General features: G+C 44.7%; 1 protein-coding gene across 3 annotated transcripts; it reads left to right on the forward strand.

The window, feature by feature from the left end:
• Positions 1 to 1,624: 1,624 nt before the first annotated feature.
• On the forward strand, positions 1,625 to 23,904 carry LOC147895007 (uncharacterized). 3 transcript variants are annotated; one of them, XM_087384159.1, is made up of 6 exons: positions 1,625 to 1,690; positions 1,776 to 1,859; positions 7,918 to 8,019; positions 8,369 to 8,512; positions 23,231 to 23,405; positions 23,561 to 23,904. In XM_087384159.1, the coding sequence occupies exons 4-6, from the start codon at positions 8,423 to 8,425 to the stop codon at positions 23,740 to 23,742; spliced, it is 447 nt and encodes a 148-aa protein (XP_087240285.1). In that variant the 5' UTR covers positions 1,625 to 1,690; positions 1,776 to 1,859; positions 7,918 to 8,019; positions 8,369 to 8,422; the 3' UTR covers positions 23,743 to 23,904. The 3 variants fall into 3 exon arrangements, with proteins under 3 accessions (XP_087240285.1, XP_087240283.1, XP_087240282.1); XM_087384157.1 differs by lacking the exon at positions 1,625 to 1,690 and adding an exon at positions 2,073 to 2,142 and having other exon boundaries at positions 1,702 to 1,859; XM_087384156.1 differs by lacking the exon at positions 1,625 to 1,690 and having other exon boundaries at positions 1,702 to 1,859.
• The last annotated feature ends 1,592 nt before the right edge of the window (positions 23,905 to 25,496 follow it).

A 25,496-nucleotide genomic window follows, 5' to 3' on the forward strand; every position in this document is an offset into this window, starting at 1 on the left:
TATAGTACTCTATAAGTGTTAGTGCTATTCACATGTAATCACATGATGTTGAGCGTGGTCTCTCAACAAGAGAGAGAGAGAGAGAGAGAGACAGAGACAGAGAGACAGACAGACAGAGAGACAGACAGAGAGACAGAGAGATTTCAGCATGATCTCTGTGTTTGTATCTTAATATGTGCTTCAAAGCACAATTAATGTGGGTTTAAAGCATAATATGTCTAAGTGTGTGTCTGTATGACTAAGTGCATGTTGTGTGTGTGTGTGTGTGTGTGTGTGGGGGAGGGGGGGAGGAGAGGAAGAGTCGAGGGGAAGAGTCGGGGGTGGGGGGGGTGCACTTTATCGAACAAACTCTATGTACTTTCAAGCAAGATGTTCAAAATATGTGTGCTTTAGAGTAATAACTCTATGTAAGTTCAAGCAAGATTTTCAAACTATGTGTGCTTTATAGTACAAACTCTACATGCCTTAAAGCATGACCGACAAATGGCTCGCTGTCTGTGCATTGGTGTGTGTATGTGTGTGTTGGGTGGGGGAGAGGGTGCTATAGCACAAGTTCTGTGTGCTTTCAAGCAAGACTTTCAAACTATCTGTGATATATAGCACAAACCATGTGTGCCTTCAAGTAGCTAGAGCACCAAGGTCAATATGTTTGCCAATATGGCCCTTGCTCCTAAAGGGGACCCCTTAAGGGCCGTACTCACAAACACATCCAAAAACATTATCTCTATAAAAGAGTACATGCTTTTATCTATGTTTTAGAGACTTTTAGACAAAACATAACTATGCTCTTTTTTAGAGATGATTGTTTGTCAATATGGTCTCCTTTAGGGGAAATGTCCATATTGACAAATATTTATATCTAGAAAAGAGTGAGACTAAGTCTTGTGAAAAATTTCACCTCTAGTTGTATAATCAATTTTTGGTAGAAGCTAAGGACCTAAGAAAAGGGCACACTTAGTTTATGTTCTTTGATTCCTCTATCCTTTCGACCACTTGAATCTTCGTCTTCTTTGACATTATGCCTTTTGAAGGAATGAAAGACCACACATCAAAGACAAAGAAATGAAGAAGTATGTTGAAGATTTGATTAAGAAATGAACTAAACCTTAAGAGTAGAATAGAGGGTCATTATGGATGATGAATAAGTATGGATGCATTTATGGGTACAGGGTACTTGAAAGGTGATTAAGGGGGGTTTCACACTCGTCTTCTTGAAAGTCTCTCTAATAAAACTGTGCGCCTTAAGGTAGAATAGAGGGGTATTGATAGATGGTGAATAGGTATGGATGCGGTCTAGGGTACTTGAAACGTGATTAAAGGGGTTTCACAGCCATCTGCTCGAAAATCACCGGACAGGGTCTCCTCGAATAAAATGCATGTCGGCTTAGAATGGCCTTCATACATGTTCGCCCACTTGCATCGAGTCACGCTCAAACGCGGATAAAAAGTTGGGCGACCTACATATCGTTGCGCCCAAGGCTGCGTTTGCGAGCAGCCGGGCCATGTAATCAAAAACCCTACCCAAAAATCTAACCTGGCCCCTTAGCCAAAAGTTCAATTGCCCTAGGAGTATTTATTATAAACATTCACCAGTCCACCTTGTGTGTTAAATTAACTCGGTACGCCAAGAGGACGGGTGTGAAAATCCCCTTAAGTAGTTGGGAAGTTGGAACGGGCATATCACAAACTTGTAGGGTCTCAATGAAACTTTCTATGAACTTGGAGTTTAACTGATTTTCCCCCGTTTGATTTGGCAATGCCGTCGTGGTACACAGGGATGCGTTTTTGGTAGGGAGAGGTCGAATGATGTATCAAAAGTAGAGGCAATAGAGCAACTCTTTAGCTCTAATTGCGCAGTGGTAAGTTTCGTTTCTTCTGATGGCTTCAAGATACATCGATGCAAATCAAGATACATCGATTCAACTCATTCTAAGTTTGAACCATTTCAAAACAATTTTAGAGAGATTATTGCAATTTACTTCCTTGCTCTCAGTTACAACTGAATCCTCGCTTAAACACATGAGTAACCCATTATTGCGAATCCCTGAATTCTTCCGCCTTTCCGCATCAAGCATCAGGTAGGCAATCTTAAGAAACCACAAGTGGCATTCCAGTTCTACCCCGAAAGCCATTAGATGAATGGTGAGTGCTCGTTACTCTCTTTCGATTCGTAGCACGAAGTAGCGGTTCGTGCTTTGCTTCACTTTCATATTTCCGGTAGGTCGCATACAGCATCTTTGTCTTTTTTGTTTATATGAAATTGCCTTGCGTGCTGTTTTGGAATGGTGCTTTTTCAGCAAGTGTTGAGAAAATGCACTCGGCACGCTTATGTGATTGGTTGGGTGAGCCAAGTGCAACGACCCCTCCGTCCTTATCATCCATCGAATCTCTCCAATAATCCTCTACGCTAATGCATGTGCTGAATGACCCTCCAAGCCAAGCACACTTTCCTTCACATATATCTTCACGTCCTATTGTGGATTGTCTAACTTATTTTATCCTAAGAAAAAGGTGAATATAGAAGAGGGTGCACAGGCGGCAGAAGCGGAAGAAAGCATGGATGAGGAACACAATTAATAGCATGGATGAGAATCACAATTACACATCTAAGTGGAAATCATAGAACATGGGAATGTTTCGATATAAGAAATTGGCACCAATGGCACAAGCAAAGAAGAGAAGAGAAAAAGGAAGGGAAGGGTGGTGACACGGAAGGCACTTACACAAGGATAAGGAGTTAATAGTAAAGCGAGAGACATGATGGACAAGGTCTTCAGAAGATTGATGGGTCTATGAGATTGTGAGAAACCTGATACAAGCTAGCTGGAGTGGTGGAGCTACTAAGCGAGCATCCACACCCATACAAAAGCCAAAAAAACTGTATCCTATACATAGTCATATCCAGGGAGAGTAGTCCTCTACAAAGTCATCCTCATCATCGTCCTCATCAGCGTCAAGGTCAAGGGAATGATAGGATGAAATCAAACATAAAATGTTTTCGACTCCCTATAGATGCAATCCTCTGCTGTCTCTTGGTCACAACTCTACGCCTAACAAGTGCGACAGTCACCCCAGCCGGTCTCACCCCTACTCTGAAGAGAGAGAGAGAGAGAGAGAGAGAGAGATGTCCCGCATCCACGATCAAGCACACAAAAGTGTGGAGATATGTGTGGGTGTGCCTGGCCACCACATGTTCATTTGGTCCGTGGGACCAAATTGCACCCACAATTCCAGATCAAAGGCCTTGATTTCTTATCATTTCAGAGGGCACAGTGATCAAAGTCCTTGACATTGAGAAGACTTTCCAACTACTAGGATGAAGGGGAGCCAAATGCAACCAACACGGTTTATTTGAGTGGAGTTAGGAGTTTAGAGCTGCTATGCCGACTTCTTTTGCATATGAGCTTTTGGGGATACGTTTCCATAGCTGCATGTTTTGAGTCGTTGAAGGAAAGAAATAAAGTTTATTTAAGTCTTCGAAAGACTGAAGGGTCTATGAGAGTGAAGAAAAACCAATACAATAAAAGCTAAGGTGTGGAGCCACTAAAGCAGGCACTCACACTCAAGGCTGATGTGGGAGACGAGACTAACAAATTGAGAATATACCACGATGCTTTTGTGAGAGGGTACACATAGCCTAGCATAACTTTGCACATGAGAGCCAGGGTAGATACTTGTGAATGAGCTAGTCGGTCATTTGTTCGTCAGAGTTCGAAACCTCTGTGTGTTGGCTAGGGGACTAAATTTGGTAGTCGACTGAGGATGGGGGATATGATCTTGGACGACAATGGCTCTGGTGGGGATTGACATCCTCAAGAAACGAAGTCTATGATAGTCTGTTCAAGAAAATGGGCAGAAAGGTTGGTAAATCGAATAATCTCTTGGCACAAGTTCTATATTGCTGCTCCTACTTGACAAGATTTATAGCAAAGATGAGAGAGAGAGAGAGATGAATGAGAAACATAGTGGTCCAACGCAGGCAACTCACGTTCGATATTCTCTAGTAGTCTAATATTATATTGTTGTTTCATCTCTACTACTAATCTCATCAAGTAAGAGCGGCGATATAGAACTTTAAGATTATTCAATTTACCGGCTGTTTTATTGAGCGGCATTCTTCTAAAACCGTCTTTAAAGCCTTTGGAATTGTCAAAATCTTCAGACAAGGCACTTTATCACGTATTTGGTAAACGCACATGTTCCCTCTCGGAAATTCTGAGAAATGCTCCATTACAAGGAGGGCTCTAGGCCTCAAGAATGGTCATTTTATTGAAGTGACTTGTATGTTCAAAGTAAAGAGCCATTAGATTGTGAGCCACCAACAAGAGCAGGGACCAGTGTCTACACCGGTAGTTCCCTTGGTGATGACAACAGGTCGGTCGATTCATCAGAGGTGTGCTCATCAGCCTTAGTACTTCCTCAACACCTCAGGGGGACATGCTCAATCCCACTGTCCCATTAGGAAGAAGCTATGCCAGCCATCTCTCACTCCTTTTGAGAGGCATACCAGTCATTCATGGTAGAAAAGGTGTTCTCAACAGTTATGGACATCTCACAGTTCTTTTAGGAAGCATCCCATTCAGTTGATTCATTAGAGGGGCGCCTGATAGCTACTCGTTCCTTCGGAGAGCATCCAGCACAATCTCCTCCTTGTAGGGGTGCTTTGCAGTGCCTTTTTTTGGAGAGACATCCACAATTCCATCTTTCTTGGAGTGTCTCAGAGAGACATCTACAGTTTCTACAGTTTCTTCGGGAGACATTTCCGTCCACAGTACCAGATTTCAGGATGGTGGCAGAGTTTTTACCCTCCGCAATTATCACGCTAGCAGAGGAGGCAGGTGCATTCCGGCTTTCCCTCACCGCAGTCATGCAGACAATAGTACCACAGTGCCCAAGAGTGCATATGAATATTGTGGAGTTTTCAGTTTTGGCTGCCTAGCCTAAGTGGCTTAGTCATCACCCCAGTTGTTCCTAGAGTAGCACCAACATTTCTATGTCGGTGGATCCTCCATAGTGGGGAGGGTGCATGTCAGCAGTTGGTAGCCAGTTTCATGCCATGAGCCTTCCAGAGTGCAGTGCCTTTGCATCAGCAGCCCAGTCAGTGCTCAGTAGTTGATGAGGACAGCATGCAATTCATATTTCCAGGAGCCTATTATAGTGCCATACCACCGAAGGATCAGGAGTTTGCAGTAGTAGAATGTGGGATGACTGGCCTCAGCAGTTCGGCTTCCAGTCTTCACGGTAGTACCGGTTCTCAGGAATTTTTATTGAGCCGCCGTGTTATCACAGCAGAGCATTCATTCCTTGCCTCTTGGAGCGGTGCCAGCTCAGTACGAGTGCCAGACTGTTATTCCCTAGTTCTTGGGAGGACAGTCAAGTTTCGTGCCACAGTTAGTGGTCATCATGATCACATGCCCTTGGCAAAAGTTACTCCCTCAGTAGCAGCTACCTCCATCCAGAAGTTAAGTTGGAGGGAATGCCACAAGCAGCCCTGTACCAAGCTGCATTGTGACACACATTCACTCTTAAGTTATGTCCCCGTATGCCATGACCCGTATGAGCTACGTGGGTTCAGTTGAAGGTCAGGGCGGAGCAATCAGAGTTGCCTGGGCAAAGGGTTGCAAGGTATCCACCCAGCAACAAGTTCAGTAGAGGTAAATGTCACATGCACAAGGGTCCAAGCCGTTGTAGCAGTGAGACTTGGCTGGACCCCCCGCAGTCTTGTTTGGGACCCAGCTGGGTGGGCCAACACCAGCCCTTGAAGGCTGGTCTGGTTGGTTCAGCTATGGTCGCCTGGTCCGACCACGTGGTCGGCCAGGTGGGCTTGGCCAGGTCGGTCAAACTGACCAGCCTGGTCGGCCAGAGGCCAGCTTTATATAAGGGCATTCCAGCCCCCATTTGGGGCAGGCAGTCGCCCAATTTACAGGATTTTCCAGTGCAGTTCATGCGCCCATTTACTCCCTGCAAGAAGCTGTACAGTAGTAGTTAGTTCCGCAGTCAGTTCGTATGCTGATTTGGCAATACAACAGTAGTCAGGGCATTTACGCCATCAGTATGAATAAAGCAGTGTACTATAGTTACGAAGATCTCTTGTGTCTCTCATGCTTAAGTTATCTTTCTACATTTCATCATGTTTCCGCAGAGCTAGTCCCCACATGCTACAATGCGAACCTTTTTGTTCCAGGCCAAAATGTATCTCTTCATGTTTGGGCTCTCAACTAGTTTTGTATACATTGCTCCGAGCTTAACTATCTCAAGTCTGCTTGTTGCTTTCAAAGCTAAAGGTGGAAATTGCGGCCATCAGAGGGGAAGTCTTAGTGTGGAGGAAAGATCTGCATCAGAAGAGAAAGAACGGACTACAAATCAGATAGGAATGCTCCTAGCAGGAGATGTTCTAACCCCAATCCCTGGTCGTGATGGTATTGCTACTTGTTCATCATGCATAATTTGCTAGGTGGAGTCCGGGCTTATAAGTAGCATATCTACTCCTATTCCTCGCAGGGTTAACGGTAGCAATGTTAAGCAGGTTTGACTGAATGTTCAATTTGTTTATAAAGAAAAGGAAAGAGAGGGAACGTAGCAACAGTACAAGGTTCAACACCAAGATTGGAGAGAAGATTTGTATGGTAAGGTTCGAGAGATCTTGAAAGAGAAGGGTTGAGAGTAGAATTAAAGAACTGGAGGTATGATAAAGTCTAGTCTCTATTTGGCTGAAATTCCCATTAATGCTCCTTGTACAGCACAAACACTAGAGAGAAGATTTGTATGGTTAGATTCGATGAGCAGCAAGGAGAGATCTGTGCAAGAAAACGGTTGAGGGTAGAATTAAAGAACCGGAGGTACGAGAAAGTCTAGTTTCTATTTGGCTGAAATTCTCATTAATGCTCTAAAGGACTCTGGTTTTGTCTGTCGACATCAGAAGGTAGTCCTCAAGAATCCAGACACGGCTGAATTTAGCTACAGAATGATTAGGTGCTGAAATCTCCTAGTTTAATTCAAAAGAGGATGGAAGGAAAGCTTGTGCTTAAGCGTGGTTCCCGTATAATGCTACAGGTGCAAGGGTTGCAAACTTGAGCGAACAGTAGTGCATAATTATGATTCCTCTTTCCAAAATGGGGGAGGAAGAGGGGGTTAGAATGTGGCCCTGCTGATGAAAGAACATCGCTTCCATTTTGGCCTCAGTTGATGTATGAGCTTTACAATTCAGACTATTGATGGGACCTTTCATAGGAGATGAGTTAAGACATGGGTGACTGGAAAACAGGCTGAGAGCTCTCTTTTTTGGTTAGGACCAGACTTCTTATGATGGGGACCAATTGCCTCTGGCCAAAGGCACATTTGGCATACTTGGCTTAATTAATGGCAAAATCTGGGCTGATAAAGTTAAAGGCATGGGTCTTCCTTATGGGCTGAGGAGGTTAAGACAATTTGCAAGAGCCACCATAGGAATAAGTGGAAAAGATAACAGTGTCTAAACAACAGATAAGTTCACTCAGTTTAAACCAGAGGCTGAGTGCTTGCAAACATTCAACAAGCAATGGGCATGCGTTGGCATGTCAAAAGTATTGTCTTTCGGAGACATTAACTCCAAGTATCAGTTGATTTTCTGGCCAATATGGGCTATCATATCAGAAATCTCTTTGTATTGTCGTGTTCATTCTAAAACGTGCATGCCTTTGTAGAAGGTGATCAATGCATGTTGATTATGAGGCTTCAGGTTTTCCTGCAATTCATTTTTCAAACTTTACTGGTGCCGACGACCTTAGGCAGGACCTTTTGCTAAGATTTTGGCCTTTATGTTCAATTATCTTAATATCTCTGGATTTTAATGATGTATGGCTAAGTTTTGTTCATGGAATTTCGAGTATAGTATTTTGCAGAATCTCTCTCTGATGACTTGGTGAAAACAATTCACAGGTATCGATTGAAGGAAAATAACACTTGCAAGGCATAGCTCAGAAAGACCAAACAGATTTTCAATTCGTACTGATAAGATTGCTAGAATCACTTGGCCATCATGTAAGCCTCTTTTGCACTAGGATAATGTGGTTGCTGGATGTTCCATATAGTAAGATTTTGTGGTTCTTCTTAAGTAGATAGGCAAACGAATGCATTTGGATGTAAGGAATAAGTAAAGGGTCTCAAGTAGGTGAGTGTTCTATAGTTGGTGAGAGTTGTATATGTTCAGTATGCACTTCATATATTGCAACAAATTGTTCCATTGTGAATATCATATAATTAATTATTTTGAAACGCACATTAATGTTTGTTGGTAGTGTGTGTACTATACTGCTTATCTTAACATCAGCTTACATGGAGTGGAATCCATTTTCAACCAAGCTAAAAGTTGATGCAATTGGAAACACAGCTATACAAGGTATATTTGAAGGTAGGAATATTTTTTGAGACAGGGTTGTGCATCATGGATAAAACATTAGAAAAATTGGATGAGAAGGGTTCAGAGCGACTTGAGACACTCCATGAAATACAAGAAGAGAAGAATTGCACACAAGTGAGTAATATAAGCTATTTTCTAATATCTTTAGTAGGTTTGCGTGCAATGGTTGAACTTGAGCAATTCACATGCCTTATGAGCTATTTTCTAAAATTTTGCATGCGTTTGTAAGCAATATTTCCTAAAGAGAAGAGCTGTCTATTAGAGAACTTTGAAAATGATACACATCATTAATTTGTGGGGGCACTTGGCCAATCAGAAAAACAGCTGGCTCCTATGCAGCCTGCTTCTTAGGATCCCAATGAATACCGCAAAAACACATGCCAACAGCTTTTTAGGATCCCCTGCCTAGAGTATGTCAAAAACAGGTGCCAACAACCAGGGTGGAGGGCCATACATCTAGCAAATTCCTCGATCGTGAAAATGTAAAAGATACTTGCAGGCCATGCCTTCTTGTAGAAATGCGGTCGCCTTTTGGCGGTCTTCCTAGACATCCTCCTTACAATGCTCCCAAGTGGCTCATAGGATATAGATGATATCGTGCCAAATCTTGAATGTAGGCCGAGTTTGTTGCCCCCCCATTACTAAATTGCAATGCGCTACCCAGATATCCAAGCATTGATGCCGGGGACTATCTCCCAAGCATTGTTCTCGAGAGAGAACTCAGGTTACTGACGTGAGGGGGGGGGCAAATCCTGAATGTCGAGGCGGGTGACACTCAATTCATCTATCCCCAGTCTATCTTGTAGGCCGGAGAGATCATCTTGATGGGGAAAGCATGCGCCCCTTTGTCGCCATGACCCAGGTAAACCACCTTGAGAGAGCACTGCTTGCATGGGGAGCCAACTCCAAGTTCCTAAGGATCTTATTGGACCATTGTCCCATTGTGGCTAACCAATGTTGTTAACAACCATTGAGCATGTTGGCGGATCTAGCCCATCCAAACTATACTTGTTTTGAGACAAAAATGGCTCAGGTTCAAAGTAGTCGACGGGATCGTCCAAATTGGCAAGGATAACACGAGCCATTTGAAGACAGAGGGAAGGTTGTGAGAATCAGCATATGCCTTGGCATCATATGGGCCCAAGTGGTTGTAACAAAAGAGAGAGAGTGGTACAAGGAATAGGGTTGGCCCTCCTTTCAAAACGTGACTTGTATAAAAGGCCAAGTAGTTGACTTTGTTCTTCATTGTTATATGCAACCTTGGAGAAATACAAGCTCTTTTCTTGCTCATGTGTTGAGATTGAGGTTTGCTTGTTCTTCTTGTTTGCCTTTGGCGTTTGCCATGATTCCCCTTCACCTTCGTCTCCTTCTCCATCCCCTTCCCTTCTTCCCTTCCCCTCCGTCTCTCTTTCTCACCTCCTTCTGCTCGGTGGAAACCCCATTGCAACAATCCGGTAGGCACTTGAGTGACATGAGTGAAGGCTTCACTATGCAAGGCTCCCACAAGGAGTAGCACGGGAGTGAGAAGCTCCGTCGGCACACTTCTAGCCTCCCCACGACATGTGTGTCTCTGTCAGACCACACATCTTTGGCGCCGTTTCTAGGGAGATACGAGGTATGCTTTTGCATTTGTTTAGCTTCCTCCTGTAAGCAACCCATTGCACATGATCTTAGGCTTTGCTAGTTGAGATTAGGAGTGGATTTGAAGTGGAAAAGAGTAGAAAAGTTTGCTTTTCAACTTCCTGTGCATAAAGCCACTTTCATGCATTTGAGCTTGTTTTTTATTGTTTCTTGATGTTTGAAGGTAGCTAGAATGATCCGTAAGCTGGTTGTAGGGTCAAATCCAACTAAAAACACTTGAAATGAAGATTGGAGGGGAATTTCAAAGTGGTTTTGTGTGCTTGACACTTCAACTTGTAGAAATCACTCGTTTGTGTGCCAAAAGTTATTGTTATGTGATGTTTTTTGCTTGTGGTAGGTAGTTTACGTCCTTAGCAACCCCCTATGCACACAAACCTGGAACAGAATTTGAAAAACCACTAGGAATCATCAGAAGAGAGTCGGCGACACTACGTGTTCCCAGACAGTTCCTATCCCGCCGACCGTCGCCATAGCTTGGTATCCCACAAACCCGTCGCCTTAGGTCTCTATCCCACCAACCGACACATGTTAGTCACCTAAACCACGGGCTTAATTATGATTTGTCAGGAGATGCTATCCCACCGGCCTGACATGCCTTGATCTGGTGGCATAACCACATATCTCTCCAACCGGTGCCATTCTAGTATCCCTCTGGGGCGAGCTATCCCTCCAATTGTTAACTATCCACCCCACTGTCTGGTAATGCTAACCTGCCGACCCAACGGCATATCAACCCAACCCAACCCGCCGACACGTGTCATCTGCTATCCTGCTGACCGGTGCCATAAGGCTCACCCTCCAATCCAGCGGCATATAGCTCTGGGAACAAATTCTTTGATAAAAAATACAGAAGTGAATTTGAGGTAGGGTGTGCCTTCGCAGGGATCTCATACATGCAGTTGAGGTTCGGGAGAAAATTTTGTCAAACGAGCTTGAGCCTGAGGACAGCATTTCGAACTACATGCAGCCCATCTCTCGTCCTAGTTTTGGTTCAGATCCAATAGGGAATTCAATTCCCAGCTCTCATTCAGGCCCGACGTAGTGATCCCTCCAGTTCAGACGAGGGCAAGAGCTTGAATGAGGCAATGCAAGAACCGATTGGCTCGAGAGCCTCCGAAACCCCTGACACAAGCATGGCTCTACCTCATTCTCCTGCTCCTTCCGTAGCCTCTAGATTAAGGGGAACTATATCCAACATGTTCAGACGAATAGATTCAACAAAAATAGAGAACCCTTTTGCCGGTATGCCATACGGAAAGGGAAGGCTAGCGACAACCAGTCCTTGCGCCATGGGCACGGACTGAGGCCATTTTTGTGGACCGAGGACCCACCGTCTTCACTGGACACCATGACCTAGAGCGCAAGGAAGACGAGGACCCGTGGATGATAGACTTCGCTAGACAAAACTCCGGGCTTGGAAACTCATTGGACTTCCAAGAGGGAACCCCTTATGAGCCCTCGACCTTCCAAGAGGGAACCCCTTGGAAACTCATTGGACTTCCAAGAGGGAACCCCTTATGAGCCCTTGACCTTCCAAGTGCCCCCAACATTTGCCGTTAGGCCGGCTATGTGCCCTTCCAAGTTCAACACTATAGACCAATGCAAGGAGCGTCCATGCAGATGCTTGGTAACCCGCTTCCTTAGAGAATTCGACAATTTACCCCCACAGTTACAACCCCAATGTTCGGGCGAATAGGCTTTACAATCCCAACGTCGGCACCGGCGAACCAATGGACCTTGCTACCAGGACAGGGTTGGCCTCTACGTCCTATTAGGCCCACAATAGTGCTGCCTCCTCAAGCTTCCCAAACAGTGCTATTGGATGAGGTGATGCTTATCCTAGTAGACGCACCAGGAAGAGGGGCCGCTCCACCCCCAACTGTATCCACATACAGGGAACACCAATCCCTCTAGGAGTTGACCCATAACCATATCTAAGCTGATAACTGAATTCCTCGGAGAAGGACATCCGGTCTCCCACGTGGAGTGGTTTCAGCTAATATGCGAAGCATTTTCTGCTCTTGGAGATTTGGAAATGGTTAACGCCTCAGCCTGGATGGCAAGGCAGCCAATGGTAAAGGGCCCTCAGCCCTGAGGAGAAAATCAACTGGGAGGCATTGTGAAAAGCCTTCATCATAGGGTTCGCTCCCAGTGGTCACAAGTGGAGCCTGATTAATCAGTTGTATGAGGTGAAACAAAATGAGAATGAGTCCCTTCGAGACTACATTACTAGGATCAAACACCTTGTTATGCTCTAGCCGAGATAGCATGACCTCGGAAAGGTCGGTGGGCATTTTCCCTTAGAGGACCGACTTTTGTAATATTTTATGTTTAAATGCTCAAGGGAAGTAACTGCCAAGGTCCTAGGTGAGGGTGTATTGGCATCGACTAGGTGGTTCTGAGTGCTCAAGCCTAGGTGCACCTGAATGTGTAAGAATGCCAAGGGGCAAATGTTTTAATTGTGCCCCAAGAGAGGGGTAAATGGTGTACGAAGCTAAAGGTCTAAAATGATGACATGTGGCAAGGGGGAACCATCTAGGGATTTGTGGGCTTGTGGATAGGCATGAAAAAAATGAGTTACGTATCTTGTGTGTGCATGCAATCCAAGAGGGATAGGTTGGGAGGAAAATCTGATGCCATCGCCTGTGATTGTGCCCGTGATTCGACGAAAAAAGGCAGAGATTAGTATTGATTGTTTCATTTGGTATCAGAGCGCTCAGGCTGGACAATGGGATTCATACGAGTTGCGTATGAAGGGAGCGCAAGGTGTATTGGGCATGTGACGGCGAGTGACGTGTGCTATTAGGTGGTCACGGGTTTAGTTGTCTCGTCCATTGGCATCAGGCAACGATTACGGGTGGTTACCTTCAGGACGACGATACAGCCAAGCTGCTGGTTATCTGGGCAGCGTGAAAGAGTGGAATTGCCAGGAGTTGGAAACCTGGCCCTTCAGAATTGCGCTACGTATTAGGAGCAGTGCAGCTACCGTAGGTGATGGCGCAGTCGTTGGATCACGGACGTCATCGCAGCTATCGGGTGATGGCGCAGCTGTGGGGTCTCAAATGAGCTTATCTCGGGGGCAGAACCTGTAAATAGACCTCCCTATAGATTAAGCTTTATAGAAGAAGCTGAGGTGCGGAGACAACTGGAAGAATACCTCAAGCTGGGGCAGATTCAATCCAGTTTTTCACCCTTTGCTTCGCCAGTGATATTAAAGAAAAAGAAAGATGATACTTTTCGTCTCTGTATGGATTACAGAGCATTGAATAATATCACTATTAAGCACAGGTATCCGATGGCTCGGATCGATGATTTGCTAGATGCATTACATGGGGCCGTAATTTTCAGTAAGATAGATCTTAAGTGTGGCTACCATCAGATCCGTATTAGAGCTGAGGATGTGCATAAAACCGCTTTTAGAAGCAGGTTTGGACATTATGAGTTTTTGGTAATGCCCTTTGGACTTACCAATGCTCCAGCTACATTCGTCATGCTTATGAATGATTTACTACGTCCGTATATCGGAAAGTTTGTAGTACACTTTATTGACGATATTCTGGTATTCAGTAAGAGTATTACTGAGCATTATGAACACTTAAGAATAGTGTTCAGTACTTTGAGGAAAGCCAGTCTTTATGTAAATAAAAAGAAAACTATATTGTGTATGGTAAGACTTGAATATTTAGGATTCATAATTACTCATGAGGGGGTAGAAATGGATCCAAAGAAAGTGGCTGCGATACTGACTTGGCCAATCCCTCAGAGTTTGACCGCTTTGCGATCGTTCTTGGGATTTGTCCAATTTTATCGAAGGCATATCAAAGGATATTCCGAAATAGTATCGCCATTGGCTGATCTGACCTCAGATAAAGTACCTTTTATATGGGGACAGAATCAACAGGAAGTTTTAACACCATAAAACAAGCTGTGGTCATAGGACCGGTGTTAAAAATAGTTGATCCCCAGAAACCGTTTTTCCTTGAAACCGATGCAAGTGGCATTGCGGTAGGAGCAGTTCTCCTCCAAGAGGGAAGGCCAGTAGCCTTTGAAAGCAAGAAGCTTTCTCCCGCTCAACGAAATCGGCCAACTCATGAATTAGAGTTGTATGCTGTTGTCCATGCTTTGAAAACATGGAGACATTATTTGTATGGATCAGAGTTTATATGGATGTTGATCGTGATACTTTGAAACATTTTTGTAAACAACTTGACTTGAGAGGCCGCCAAGCTAGGTGGGCAAAACTCATGCAGGAGTTTAACTTGACGATTCGGTACCGAAGAGGAAAGGATAATAAAGTTACTGATGCGTTGTCACGCATTATGCATAACACGAGTTTCATGGTGTTAGAGAATGCTCTAATGACCGAGATTAGAGAAACTCAAAAGGTGGACGAGTTCGTCCAGAGCCTATGGCCTAAGGCTCATATGTTAAAACCCGGGGAAAAGGATGACCTGGCATCCAGAAAAGGCCAAACTTATGCAAGATATGCCATAAGGGATGGTATGCTGAAAAGAAATGGCAAGGTCGTAGTACCTAATGAGAATGATCTCAGGCAGAGAGTCATTCAACAATGCCACGATAGTCCATGTGCGGGACATCCAGGAGTCGAGAAGACATATGATCTCGTGAAGCGAGATTTCTTTTGGCCAAAGATGAAAAAGCATATTCATGAATATGTGACATGTTGTTTTTCGTGTCAGGTAAGTAAGGCAGAGCGGGTGAAGCCACCCGGACTTTTATAACCCTTGAAGATACCACTAAGTAAGTGGGAGAGCATTTCCATGGACTTTATTGTAGGTTTGCCTATGACACAAGGTGGATATGATTCTATCCTTGTGGTGGTTGATCGTCTTATCAAGATGGCTCACTTCATTCCAACTAGAGAATCTGTTAGTGCCCCGCAAGTGGCAGATTTGTTTATTAGACATATATTTCGTCTGCATGGATTACCCAAATCCATAGTGTCAGACAGAGATGTCAAATTTACCGGTCATTTTTGGACTGCGGTATTTGAGACACTAAGGACTGAGTTGGGAATGAGTAGTGGGGATCATCCAGAAATGGATGGTCAGACAGAAAGAATCAACCAAATTTTAGAGGATATGCTTAGAGCATATGTGTCATTGAGGCAACATACCTGGGACGAATGGTTGCCATTGTTAGAGTTTGCCTACAATGATAGAAAACATTCCTCTACAGGGTTCAGTCCGTTTGAGCTGAACTATGGTTATAGACCAGCGAATCCAACATTAGTTGGAATACCTCAGAAAGTGCCTAGTGCCGCGAACTTTGTGGTTCAAATGTGGGAGATGCTAGCACTTGCGAGAGCTAACATCCGCCAAGCTATGGATAGAGCTAAGGCATATGCGGATGAAAACCGATCCGCTAGAGAATTTAAGGAAGGAGAAAAAGTTTTTCTCAGAGTTCCTTCGCACTCTAAGTCTTTGATTGCAGGAGAGTGTGCTAAGTTATCACCTCGATATTTTGGGCCATGGTTAATTCTAAAAAGAATAGGCAAGGTAGCCTATAAATTAGAATTGCCACAGGATTGTAAGGTGCACCCAGTGTTTCATGTTTCTCGTTTAAAGAAATTTTTGCATATAGGTGACTCACTAATCGATGGTGTTGTTTTGTTTCAGGAGATAGAGGATAATGCAAGATGCAAACCAACAGGAATCCTGGACCGAGGAACAATGCAAGTGCGCAATCGGAAGATACCAACGGTGTTGGTTGCATGGCATGGTCTACCTCTATCAGAAGCTACTTGGGAATCCGTATACCAGTTACGGAAAGTGTTCCCAGATTTCATCATCGAGGATGCTGATGCTTGAAGAGGGAAGGAATGTTATGCTCTAGCCAAGATAGCATGACCTCGGAAAGGTCGGTGGGCATTTTCCCTTAGAGGACCGACTTCTGTAATATTTTATGTGCGTAAATTAAATGGTCAAGGGAAGTAACTGCCAAGGTCCTAGGTGAGGGTGTATTGGCATCGACTAGGTGGTTCTGAGTGCTCAGGCCTAGGTGCACCTAAATGTGTAAGAATGCCAAGGGGCAAATGTTTTAATTGTGCCCCAAGAGAGGGGTAAATAGTGTACCAAGCTAAAGGTCTAAAATGATGACATGTGGCAGGGGGGAACCATTTAGGGATTTGTGGGCTTGTGGATAGGCATGGAAAAAATGAATTACGTATCTTGTGTGTGCATGCAATCCATGAGATAGGTTGGGAGGAAAATCTGATGCCATCACCTGTGATTGTGCCCATGATTCGACGAAAAAAGGCAGAGATTAGTATTGATTGTTTCACACCTCAATTCCCACGGCGAACCACATGAGAGGATGAGTGATGAGTGACTGTTGCCATGATTCCTCATCGGATTGGCAGATCCAAAGTTGCATGACCATCTAATGGTTATGAACCCAACTTCTTTTGAACTTTGCAGCAAGGTAGCCATCCCTAGAAGCGACAACATGATGGATAGAGACATCAAGGACATTCTACAACTCCGTCCGAGGTTTCACAATCAGTAAGGTCTTCCAACGTGTAGCCTACCAAGGAGGAGGATAAAGAGTCTTAAGGTTTAGATATGGGTGAGTTGGCCTCTAATCGATTGAATCAGCTAGGCCAGCAGTGGAGGTTAGGAACATCCAAGGAAGCACCGAGTACCCCCTACCTATTCCCTAAAAGAGATAATGTTTGGTGCACGGTATGCAATGGCAATCATCCCTCAAATGAGTGTCCTCGCCTCAGGGCAAGGCCAACACTCTATTGTGCACACTACTATAGTTGGGGGAACCACGACACCTCTCAGTGCTGATTTCCAAAGGTCCCTTCCCAACTAATCTACCAACCAAAGCTCCAACTGGCCTTGACGGCGCCACCCAACCTGATGAATGCACAAGGAGCTCCTCTAGCCAATCCAGGGCAATATAGGAGCGTGAGCAGGATCACGACCATCCTGACTATCAGCCTTACGAGGAAGGAAGTGGTACCATAAGTCACTACCTTTTACATGAGGATTAGCATGTCCCGGTATATTAGATAGTGCCCGTGGCCCAGAGGGCAAGGGAATGAATTCCTTGGCACGGAGGTCCTTGATCTAATGCTATATATGTCAAGGTCCACACAAGGCAAGTGAATGCCCATACGAGGACACAGCGAACCCTCCCGTATCATGCTTTACATGCCAAGGGCTGCTCTTTTTAAAGGATTGTCCTTACAGGGATCTCACCCCAGTGGTCCTATCCTCAACAGGTCCCACACCCTTGTGTGATGGATGCGGAGTATAACACTTATTCAAGGATTGTCCCCTGAGGAGGTTAGCGACTCCGACCAGCCCACTCAAGAGCACTAGCATCAATTTGCTAAGCATTGAACAAGGTCAAGCGATCCGTGCCAAAGAGTGAAAATTCCCCATAAGGCGGATATGATGCCCCTAACGGGAATATTAACAGATCAGCATTTTCAGAAATGGGGCATAGATTTTATTGGTCCTATAAGCCTAGTAGCTAAAGGAACGGGAGCCAGTACATCATCCTGGCTACCGATTATTCCACCAAATCGGTGGAGGGCCGAGCCACAAAGAAAGATGATGCACGGTCCACAGCTAAGTTTTTATATGAACGAGTAGTCACGCGGTTTGGATGTCCCTTAGAACTAGTCAGTGATCGAGGAGATCATTTCCTCAATGAAACAATAGTGATCCTGACTAGCGAATACATAGAAAATCCACGTTGCATTATCCTAGAGCAAACGGCCTAGCCGAAAGCTCAAACAAAATGTGCTGCATGATTATAACCTGTACAGTTGAAGCCAGTCGTACCGACTGGAAGCACAAACTCATCACAGCACTGTGAGCCTACTGAACGTCTTACAAAGTGGTGACGAGCTGCATCCTCTTCAGCTTAGCCTTCGGGGTGGAGGCTGTTATGCCGATGGAGTATGTAGCGCCCAGCCTTCGCATCACAGTGAAGGAAAAGCTCATCGAAAATGCTTTAGCTGAGCGCTTAACCGATCTTGAACGGCTAGATGAGACAAGATTGCGCGCAGCGTATTGTCTGTGAGTGGAGAAGGCAAGGTGCAAAAAATGGTTCGACTGCAACCTGAAGACTCCTCTATACTGTCTGCAATACCAAGCGCAAACTTAAAATATAGGGGCATGGGTCCCTACCGCATAGTGGAGATTACTCCAATCGAAGTCCTAGCCCTAATCACAATCAAGGCAAACCGTTCTCCCTCCTAGGCAGCACCCTCTTGCAACAACCCCTTCAACAGGTCTGACAATTATCAAAATTCCCATTTTCAAGCCTAACTGGTACCCAGGTGCCTAACTAGTTCTAAGGGACAAACTAGTCAGCAATACCAAGAGCAAACTTAAATATAGGGGCATGGGTCCCTACCGTATAGTGGAGATTACTCCAAGCACAATCTCGCTCGAAGTCCTAGCCCTAATCACAATCAAGATAAACTGTTCTCTCTCCTGGGCAGCACCCTCTTGCAACAACCCCTTCAACACGTTTGACAATTGTCAAAATTCCCATTTTCAAGCCTAACTGGTACCCAACTGCCTTAGCCAAATATCCTGCTGACCCAGTGCCTTAGCCTGCCATCCCTCTGGTTAGAGCCATAGGGTCATCCCGCCGGATCGTCGCCTTACACTGTCATCCCGCCGGATCGTCACCATACCGCCAACCCGCCGATTGGTGCCATCTTGCAAGCCTCCGAAGCCTCCGACTCGTCATCTTAGATATCTCGCCGGATTGTTACTATACTCCCATCCTGCCAGATCGTCGCCATAACGCTATTCCTCCGGTCGGTGGGATACTGAAAACTACAAAAAGGCCCCTTATCCCCTCGAATCGTCACCTTAGCAAAAGCAGCCAGACTTTGTCAGTTTTTTCTATAGCTTCTTGCTCCCTTCCACACTGCCACCAACCTATTGTCCTCCTTCCCAATGGATCCCGAAAACGAATTCTTTGAATTTGAGAGAACTCGGCCTACACCCCCAGAATCCATCACCTGCCAATCCATTGCCCACCAGTCCATCCGAGTCCCAGAGCACTCCCTTAGTATCAATTCGGATGCCTTCTGACATACCTGCAGCTGAACTGCAGACTGAAGAGGAGATTAGTACTCAGCAGACCATTCAAGAGCCAACAATAGTGGCTGTCACTCCGCCTTCTCGATCATCCAAGAAGCGCACGCCAACACAACGCAAGGAGAATACAAGGTCGTTAGGACACTGGCTCATTCTCTGCTTAGCGAAGCCTGGCTCTAGCAACTCAACGGCTGCGCCATCCACTCCAACTATGTTTATACGCAGCAGCCCACCAAGCGCTGAAGGATCCGGAGGTATAAGCGTCCTTGGTAATGATAGGTCTAAAGTCAGTAGCGGACCGACTGCCCTGCCACCTTGATATGAAGCTGCTCGGGGAGTTCATCCGCACATACAATAAAAATTTGCATGCCTGCATACTTTGAGATGCAACAGGGACCCCCCACTTCCACCACCTCAATGTGCATGTAGTGTGTACAGCCTTTGGCTACTGGTGGTCTAGGAAAAGTGTACGCACAAGAAGAAGTGGACGAGCCCCATAGCAAAATCTGCAATTACGACAGAAAGAAAAGCATGGGCCGCATCAACTTCTCAGAGCTCACAATGCCAGAACTAGACAAATCGGCAAGAGTGCTCCAGTTGTTGACACAGGTCAAACATACGGACCACCACCAGTTTATAATGCAACATACTCGTCATGTTGGCAAAGCCGCAAGTCACAACTGGGCGGATGATTTCTGCACACGGATGAGGGAAGACCTAAAAACACATGGAGATGCCCTGAGCAATCCAATGCTCTATACGTCTGTCATCTACCACATGTCGAAACAACAGCCGCCAGTCGGATTTCGGCTAGCCGACAAAGAAGCCACATGGGAAGTTCCAATGGAAGAAGAGACAGTGATGTCGGACCCCAAAGGGCTCAGACTTCATACAAGTACGACCTCATCAAGCAGCCCTGATCAACAGCCACTTGGAAGCAAACTGAGGAAGCAATATGAAGACCGCCAATTGCGGGAATTCTTGGAGTGACAGAGACGTCTCGAGGCCTCCAACCGCCAACCCAAAGGCAAGGCGACAATTCAGGCCCCCATTGATGTGGACATGTTTCAAGAGGGGCATACCGTTAATATTGGCCTCCACCTCGGGGAAGAATCAGTTCCTCCCACCTCGTTTGCCCCCCAGGCTACAGTCACCACCCCCGTACATGCTCAACAGCCATCTTCCTTTGTCACTGGCTCCTCTTCCTCTCCATGAGCAAGGCTAACAGAAGCCTTACATTTTTGCAGTGTACCTGAGTACCGAACGCCTGGAGGCTACAGCGGGATGTCTGTCGAGCAATTGTTGAAGGCAGACAATATGGAGCTCCAACTAGTGGATGCCATGGTCCAACTCCCTCAGGTACTTAGCACCATTTTGCAATGGAGGCAAGAGCATATCACCCAATTGTCCTCCTTTCTACTACAGGCTCAAGTCAGTGCACGTAGAGTCACACACTCATGATCGCCGCACAGGCTACTGGGCAAACCGCGCTCGACAGAGCAGAAGAATACAGGCCAAGGTCAAGGACCTAGAGGTGACCATGACAATTCTTTGTAACATACACAGGCCTAAGTACGATTGTTAGATGCGTGCATGATACTAAGCTACATATTTTTGGGGGTTTTATTTTTGCGTGCTTGAAACTTATGTAAGCTTGCTCATTATCTTTATGCTTGATACTCCTGATTGATAAAGAATCAAGTTTTTCCTCTGCTGACCGCTTGCAGGTGTCTGAGGGGTATTCTCCACCCAGCAAAAGCACTCTACGTAGCAAGCTTCACTTGACTCATATTGAGTCGTCAATAATACATACATACACATTTTTCCCACGAAGCGTGTGCACAAAATGCCCCATGTCCCTAGAGAGCTCCATGCTCAATTTAACTATTTGGTAAGTCTTAATCCCCGCCCCCAAAATGCTTTTGATCTATTGAGCCCCTTTGGGACTTCAACTATTTCACTAACCGTGTTCTTGTCCTTGGGCACGTATCCCTAGGTGCATGGTTAATGAACTTTGGGTCTTCGACTATTCTTGCCCCTAGGCCTGTACCCCTAGGTGCATGGTTAATGAACTAGCCCACACTAATGTGCATGGAGGCCTCAACGCCTTAACTCCTTCCCATTATATGGACACTGGATGCCGGACTCCGGTTTTATGCTTTCCCTTTATCTTCCCCAGAGGGTCTACCTATTAGGCACGAAATCTTTACTAGAGGGTCTACCTTTCCCTTTATCTTCCCTAGAGGGTCTACCTAGAGGGTATGGATGCCTTTTTGTGATTTTTCCCGCCCCTCATCAAAATCCCCAATAATGCTCTTCACCTAGGTCTCCTATGCCTTTCTCAAAATCGAGGGTGCCTTTGGTAAAGTCACTTTGCCGACACAATTTTCTCTTGTCCAGAAGGCTCTTTTTATTTTCATCAGTTCCAAATCAGCTCGTGCCTTTGGGGTGTCTCTATCCTCAATCATACGTTTCCACAAACTTTTAGACACATTTTTGAATATATACATTGGGTCCAATAGATATGTGACTTTGTCTTGTCTCTAGTAATGAAGAGTGTAAAATATGGAGAGACTTTGCATAATTGCCTTGCTGCATTTTTCCATTCATAATGTCATTCTACTTTTTGTAGCAGTCTTTAGCCATATGACCTATGGAGAATTTACTCGGCTTTAACTACCTTGCTGCATACAACACTGTAATCTCACATGGCTTGATTCAAAATAAACAATACCCAATGCAGATCACCGTCGCAAGAGAGCCTTCAAATCTCTTTTGTTATCTGTATGTCAACCGTTTCTATCCCAAATCGCCTTCATGTATCGATGTTCCAACCCTCCTCACTCTTTTCCCTGTGCTTTGATACCACATGTAAAGAACCTGGTTCTTCCTCTACTAAATTGCTCATAGTTGCTTGGGAGTATTCTCCATCCAGCCAAATCATTCTGTGCATCTGGCGTCACTCAGTTGGTGTGGTATAATTATACATACACACACATGTTTCCCACGAAGCATTTGCAGAAAATGCCCCATGTCCCTAGAAAGCTCCGTGCTAAATTTTGCTGCTTGCCAAGTCTTAATCCCTCCCAATGCATTTAATCAATTTAGTCTCTTTGAATCTTCAACTATTCACTAACCTTATTCTTGCCCTTAGGCACGTACCCCTTGGTGCATGGTTAATGAACTAACCCACAATAATGTGCAGAGGCCTAAGAGCCTTCTAGTCATCTTGGACCCCGATCGTCGAAGATGTTGACAGGTAAATCCTTGACCAATCAATTATTTACATTTATATACATTAGCATTGGTCTCTGTAAGGACTTCCTGGCACTAACGCATCCGAGATCATGCTACCTTCTAACTGGAACGTAACATGAATGAATGGAAGGTCTGCTCTGTCTGCTGCATGCTTGTGCTGCCTATGTCACAGGTCTATGCTGCCGTCATGGTGGCAGCCATCTTACTAATGCCACCTCTATCTTGAGCATAAGGGCTGCTACAGAGTATACAGCCCTCAAATATGCAACTGTGACTAGGCTGTAGAAAGGATACCCATGCTGTGGTGATTTCACCACAAGTACATGGGTGATGCTTTCAGACTCCCCTACCTTCAACCAGGCTGCTGTTGCCTGTGCACGGCTTGTTTCAACTGTGGTGTGGATCCAACTCTGGCCCTCAACAATGATGAAGAGCACTTTTTTAAGGCAATCTTCAGCCAATACTTGGCTTACTCACATGAGCTCTTTTAAGGAGTCCTTTGACGGTCTCGATACCATGTAAGAAATTTTTATATGAAAGGAATGACGGCAAAGCCACACGAAACCTGTAAGAGTCTAGACTACAATGTACAAGCCTACTGAAACATAGAAAGAATTCTTTTCCGCTTCTGTATCACATAAACCTGTCCAAATCAGACACTTCAGTATATGAGATTACAAAAACGAACCTGTTCTAGTGATTGAGATCTTCTCAAACATCGACTTAAATGCATGATAGCATAGCATAGAATGGGGACTGCTCATAAGTGTCGTGCAAAGAGAGAGAGAGAGAGAGAGAGAGAGAGAGAGGCCTTATTCAGGCAATAGTTTGATTCTAGGTGACCATTCAAAGCGATTTGGCCTACACACCAAAGAGGTACTTCCTTCCTGGTAGAGCAAAAGACATCATCCGGATGGTTTTGAAAGATAGACTTTCCAGTTTAATTTATGACGGGGAAGCTGCTCCTGGATTGGCAAGAGATATCTGTGATACTATTAAGAACCGGCTGAAAGGTAATACAATTGACCATAAGCTGTAACACGCTTGAGTCTCTTGGACGAAGTAAACAGGAACTAATGGTTCATTTAAAAAAAGGGCTTTTGATGATACAATCTTGATGTTATTATCATACGTGTACTTGACACTTTTTTGCAAACAATTCTGGCAGAAATGGAATGTGAGAGGTATAAAATCGTTGTGCAGGCAGCTATTGGTGAGAAGAGGGGGCAAGGCCTCCGAATGACATGCAGGTGTTTTTGGGATCCTTATACTGATGACTATGCTGAAGAAACTTTTGCTAGTGATGATATATTTGGAGTTGCTGCAGCATTTGCATTGTATTACTATTGACGACTGAAGTGGCCATCATGTTATGACAATTTCAGAAAATATTTTGATTTAATGTTGTAACGATCCACCAGAAATGGGGTGCAGTTCCTTGCTGATTTTGCCGATGATAAAGATGGCATTGTGCTGCAATCAGTCAGATCCTTGAAATTCAGGGAAGCACCATGCCTGCCATTAACCTTAAATATTGAGCTCATATCCTTACTCCGGACTTACAAAGGGCTAGGTATTCAGAAATCAAATGCATTGTTCCAAAACTGTGTATTGAAAAAGAACAGCTCTTAACACTTGGTCACGCGAATAACTCCTAGTGGCTCGCGAGGCTCTGCAATGCCCAATTCTAGAACCTTCCTTATACCTGCAACTATTAAATAAAGCGCATAACCATGGCACCCATTAATTGTTAGCGCTTCGCATGCGAAAAATAAACTCTAGACTAATCCTAGTCACTGTGGGCGTCCCCACTAAACACACGTGCGCACATAACAAATATATATATATATTCTCTGGTTGACCGGAGTCAACGCTCTTGATCATAATTAAGGGGGCTTTGACCAATGTTCGAGGCACCTTAATTATGACCAAGTCTCTCCAACCGAAGTTGGCACAACTCGGTTAATTGTAGTTAACCCTCTTGGCGCATGCCAAGTCTCGTTGACCGAAGTTAACACTCTCTGATCATAGTCAGCTTTGTGGTTCTCTGGTTAACTGCAGTTAACCCTGTCGGTCTCCCTGACCGAAATCGGGCTTACTTGACCAGAGTCAAGTATGTTTGACTATAGTCAATTCTTTGACCTTTAAAGCTCTTTGACCATAATTAACACAAATGGAAAACTCTTTAATTATGATCAAATAAATGGTCAACTCAATACTTTGACTTAGGATATTTACAGCTTGGTGACGAAAATGATACATTGACAGCGTGTTTACCCATTTCATATGCTTCTCGGAGAGTTTTGTCTGAGTCAGAAAGTATCTTAGACTTTGGTGATATGTTTTAACAGTAAAATCTGCACCCAAAAGATAATGCTTCCATGTATGGATGGCATGAATTACAGCTAGCAACTCTTTCTCATAGATTCCCAGATCTCTCTCTACATCTCGGAGTCTCTTGCTCTAATAGGCCACTACATGACCATTCTGATGCAATGTAGCCCCAACACATTCCCCACAAGCATTACACTCCACATTAAATGACTATACAAGTTTGGAACTATCAAGATTGGCTTTGTGGTCAGCCTCTCTTTGAGTGTAGTGAATGCTGTCTTTTGTGGAATTCCCCATCTGAAAGCTGTATTTTTCTTAGTACGATCTTGGAGTGGAGCGACTATATCCGCAAAATGCTTGATAAATCTTCTGTAGTAAGAACACAAGCCTAGGAAACTTTGGATTTCATGCACAGTTTTTAGCTCTGGCCATTCTTGAATGGCTTGGATCTTTGCCGGATCCATGCGTATCCCATCTTTGATATTATATGTCCCAAGTAATGGATCTTCTCCAGGAAGAATTCCCTTTTCTTGCTATTTGCATAGAGCTGATGATTTCTCAGCTCTTGAAATATTGTAGCAAGATGTTTCTTGTGCTCTTCTTCGGACTTGGAAAATATAATGATGTCATCGAAGAAGGTACCAGCGAACTGTTTGTAGGGTCATAAGATGTGATCCATCATCCTATTGAAAGTAGCTGGGGCATAAGTCAATCCAAAAGGCATCACCAAATATTCATACAACCCAAAAGTAGTGCGGAACACTGTCTTA

Source organism: Dipteris shenzhenensis, chromosome 13 (assembly GCF_047967505.1).
Source record: "Dipteris shenzhenensis isolate YYH24624 ecotype China chromosome 13, Dip_SZ_1.0, whole genome shotgun sequence".
NCBI lineage: Eukaryota > Viridiplantae > Streptophyta > Polypodiopsida > Gleicheniales > Dipteridaceae > Dipteris > Dipteris shenzhenensis.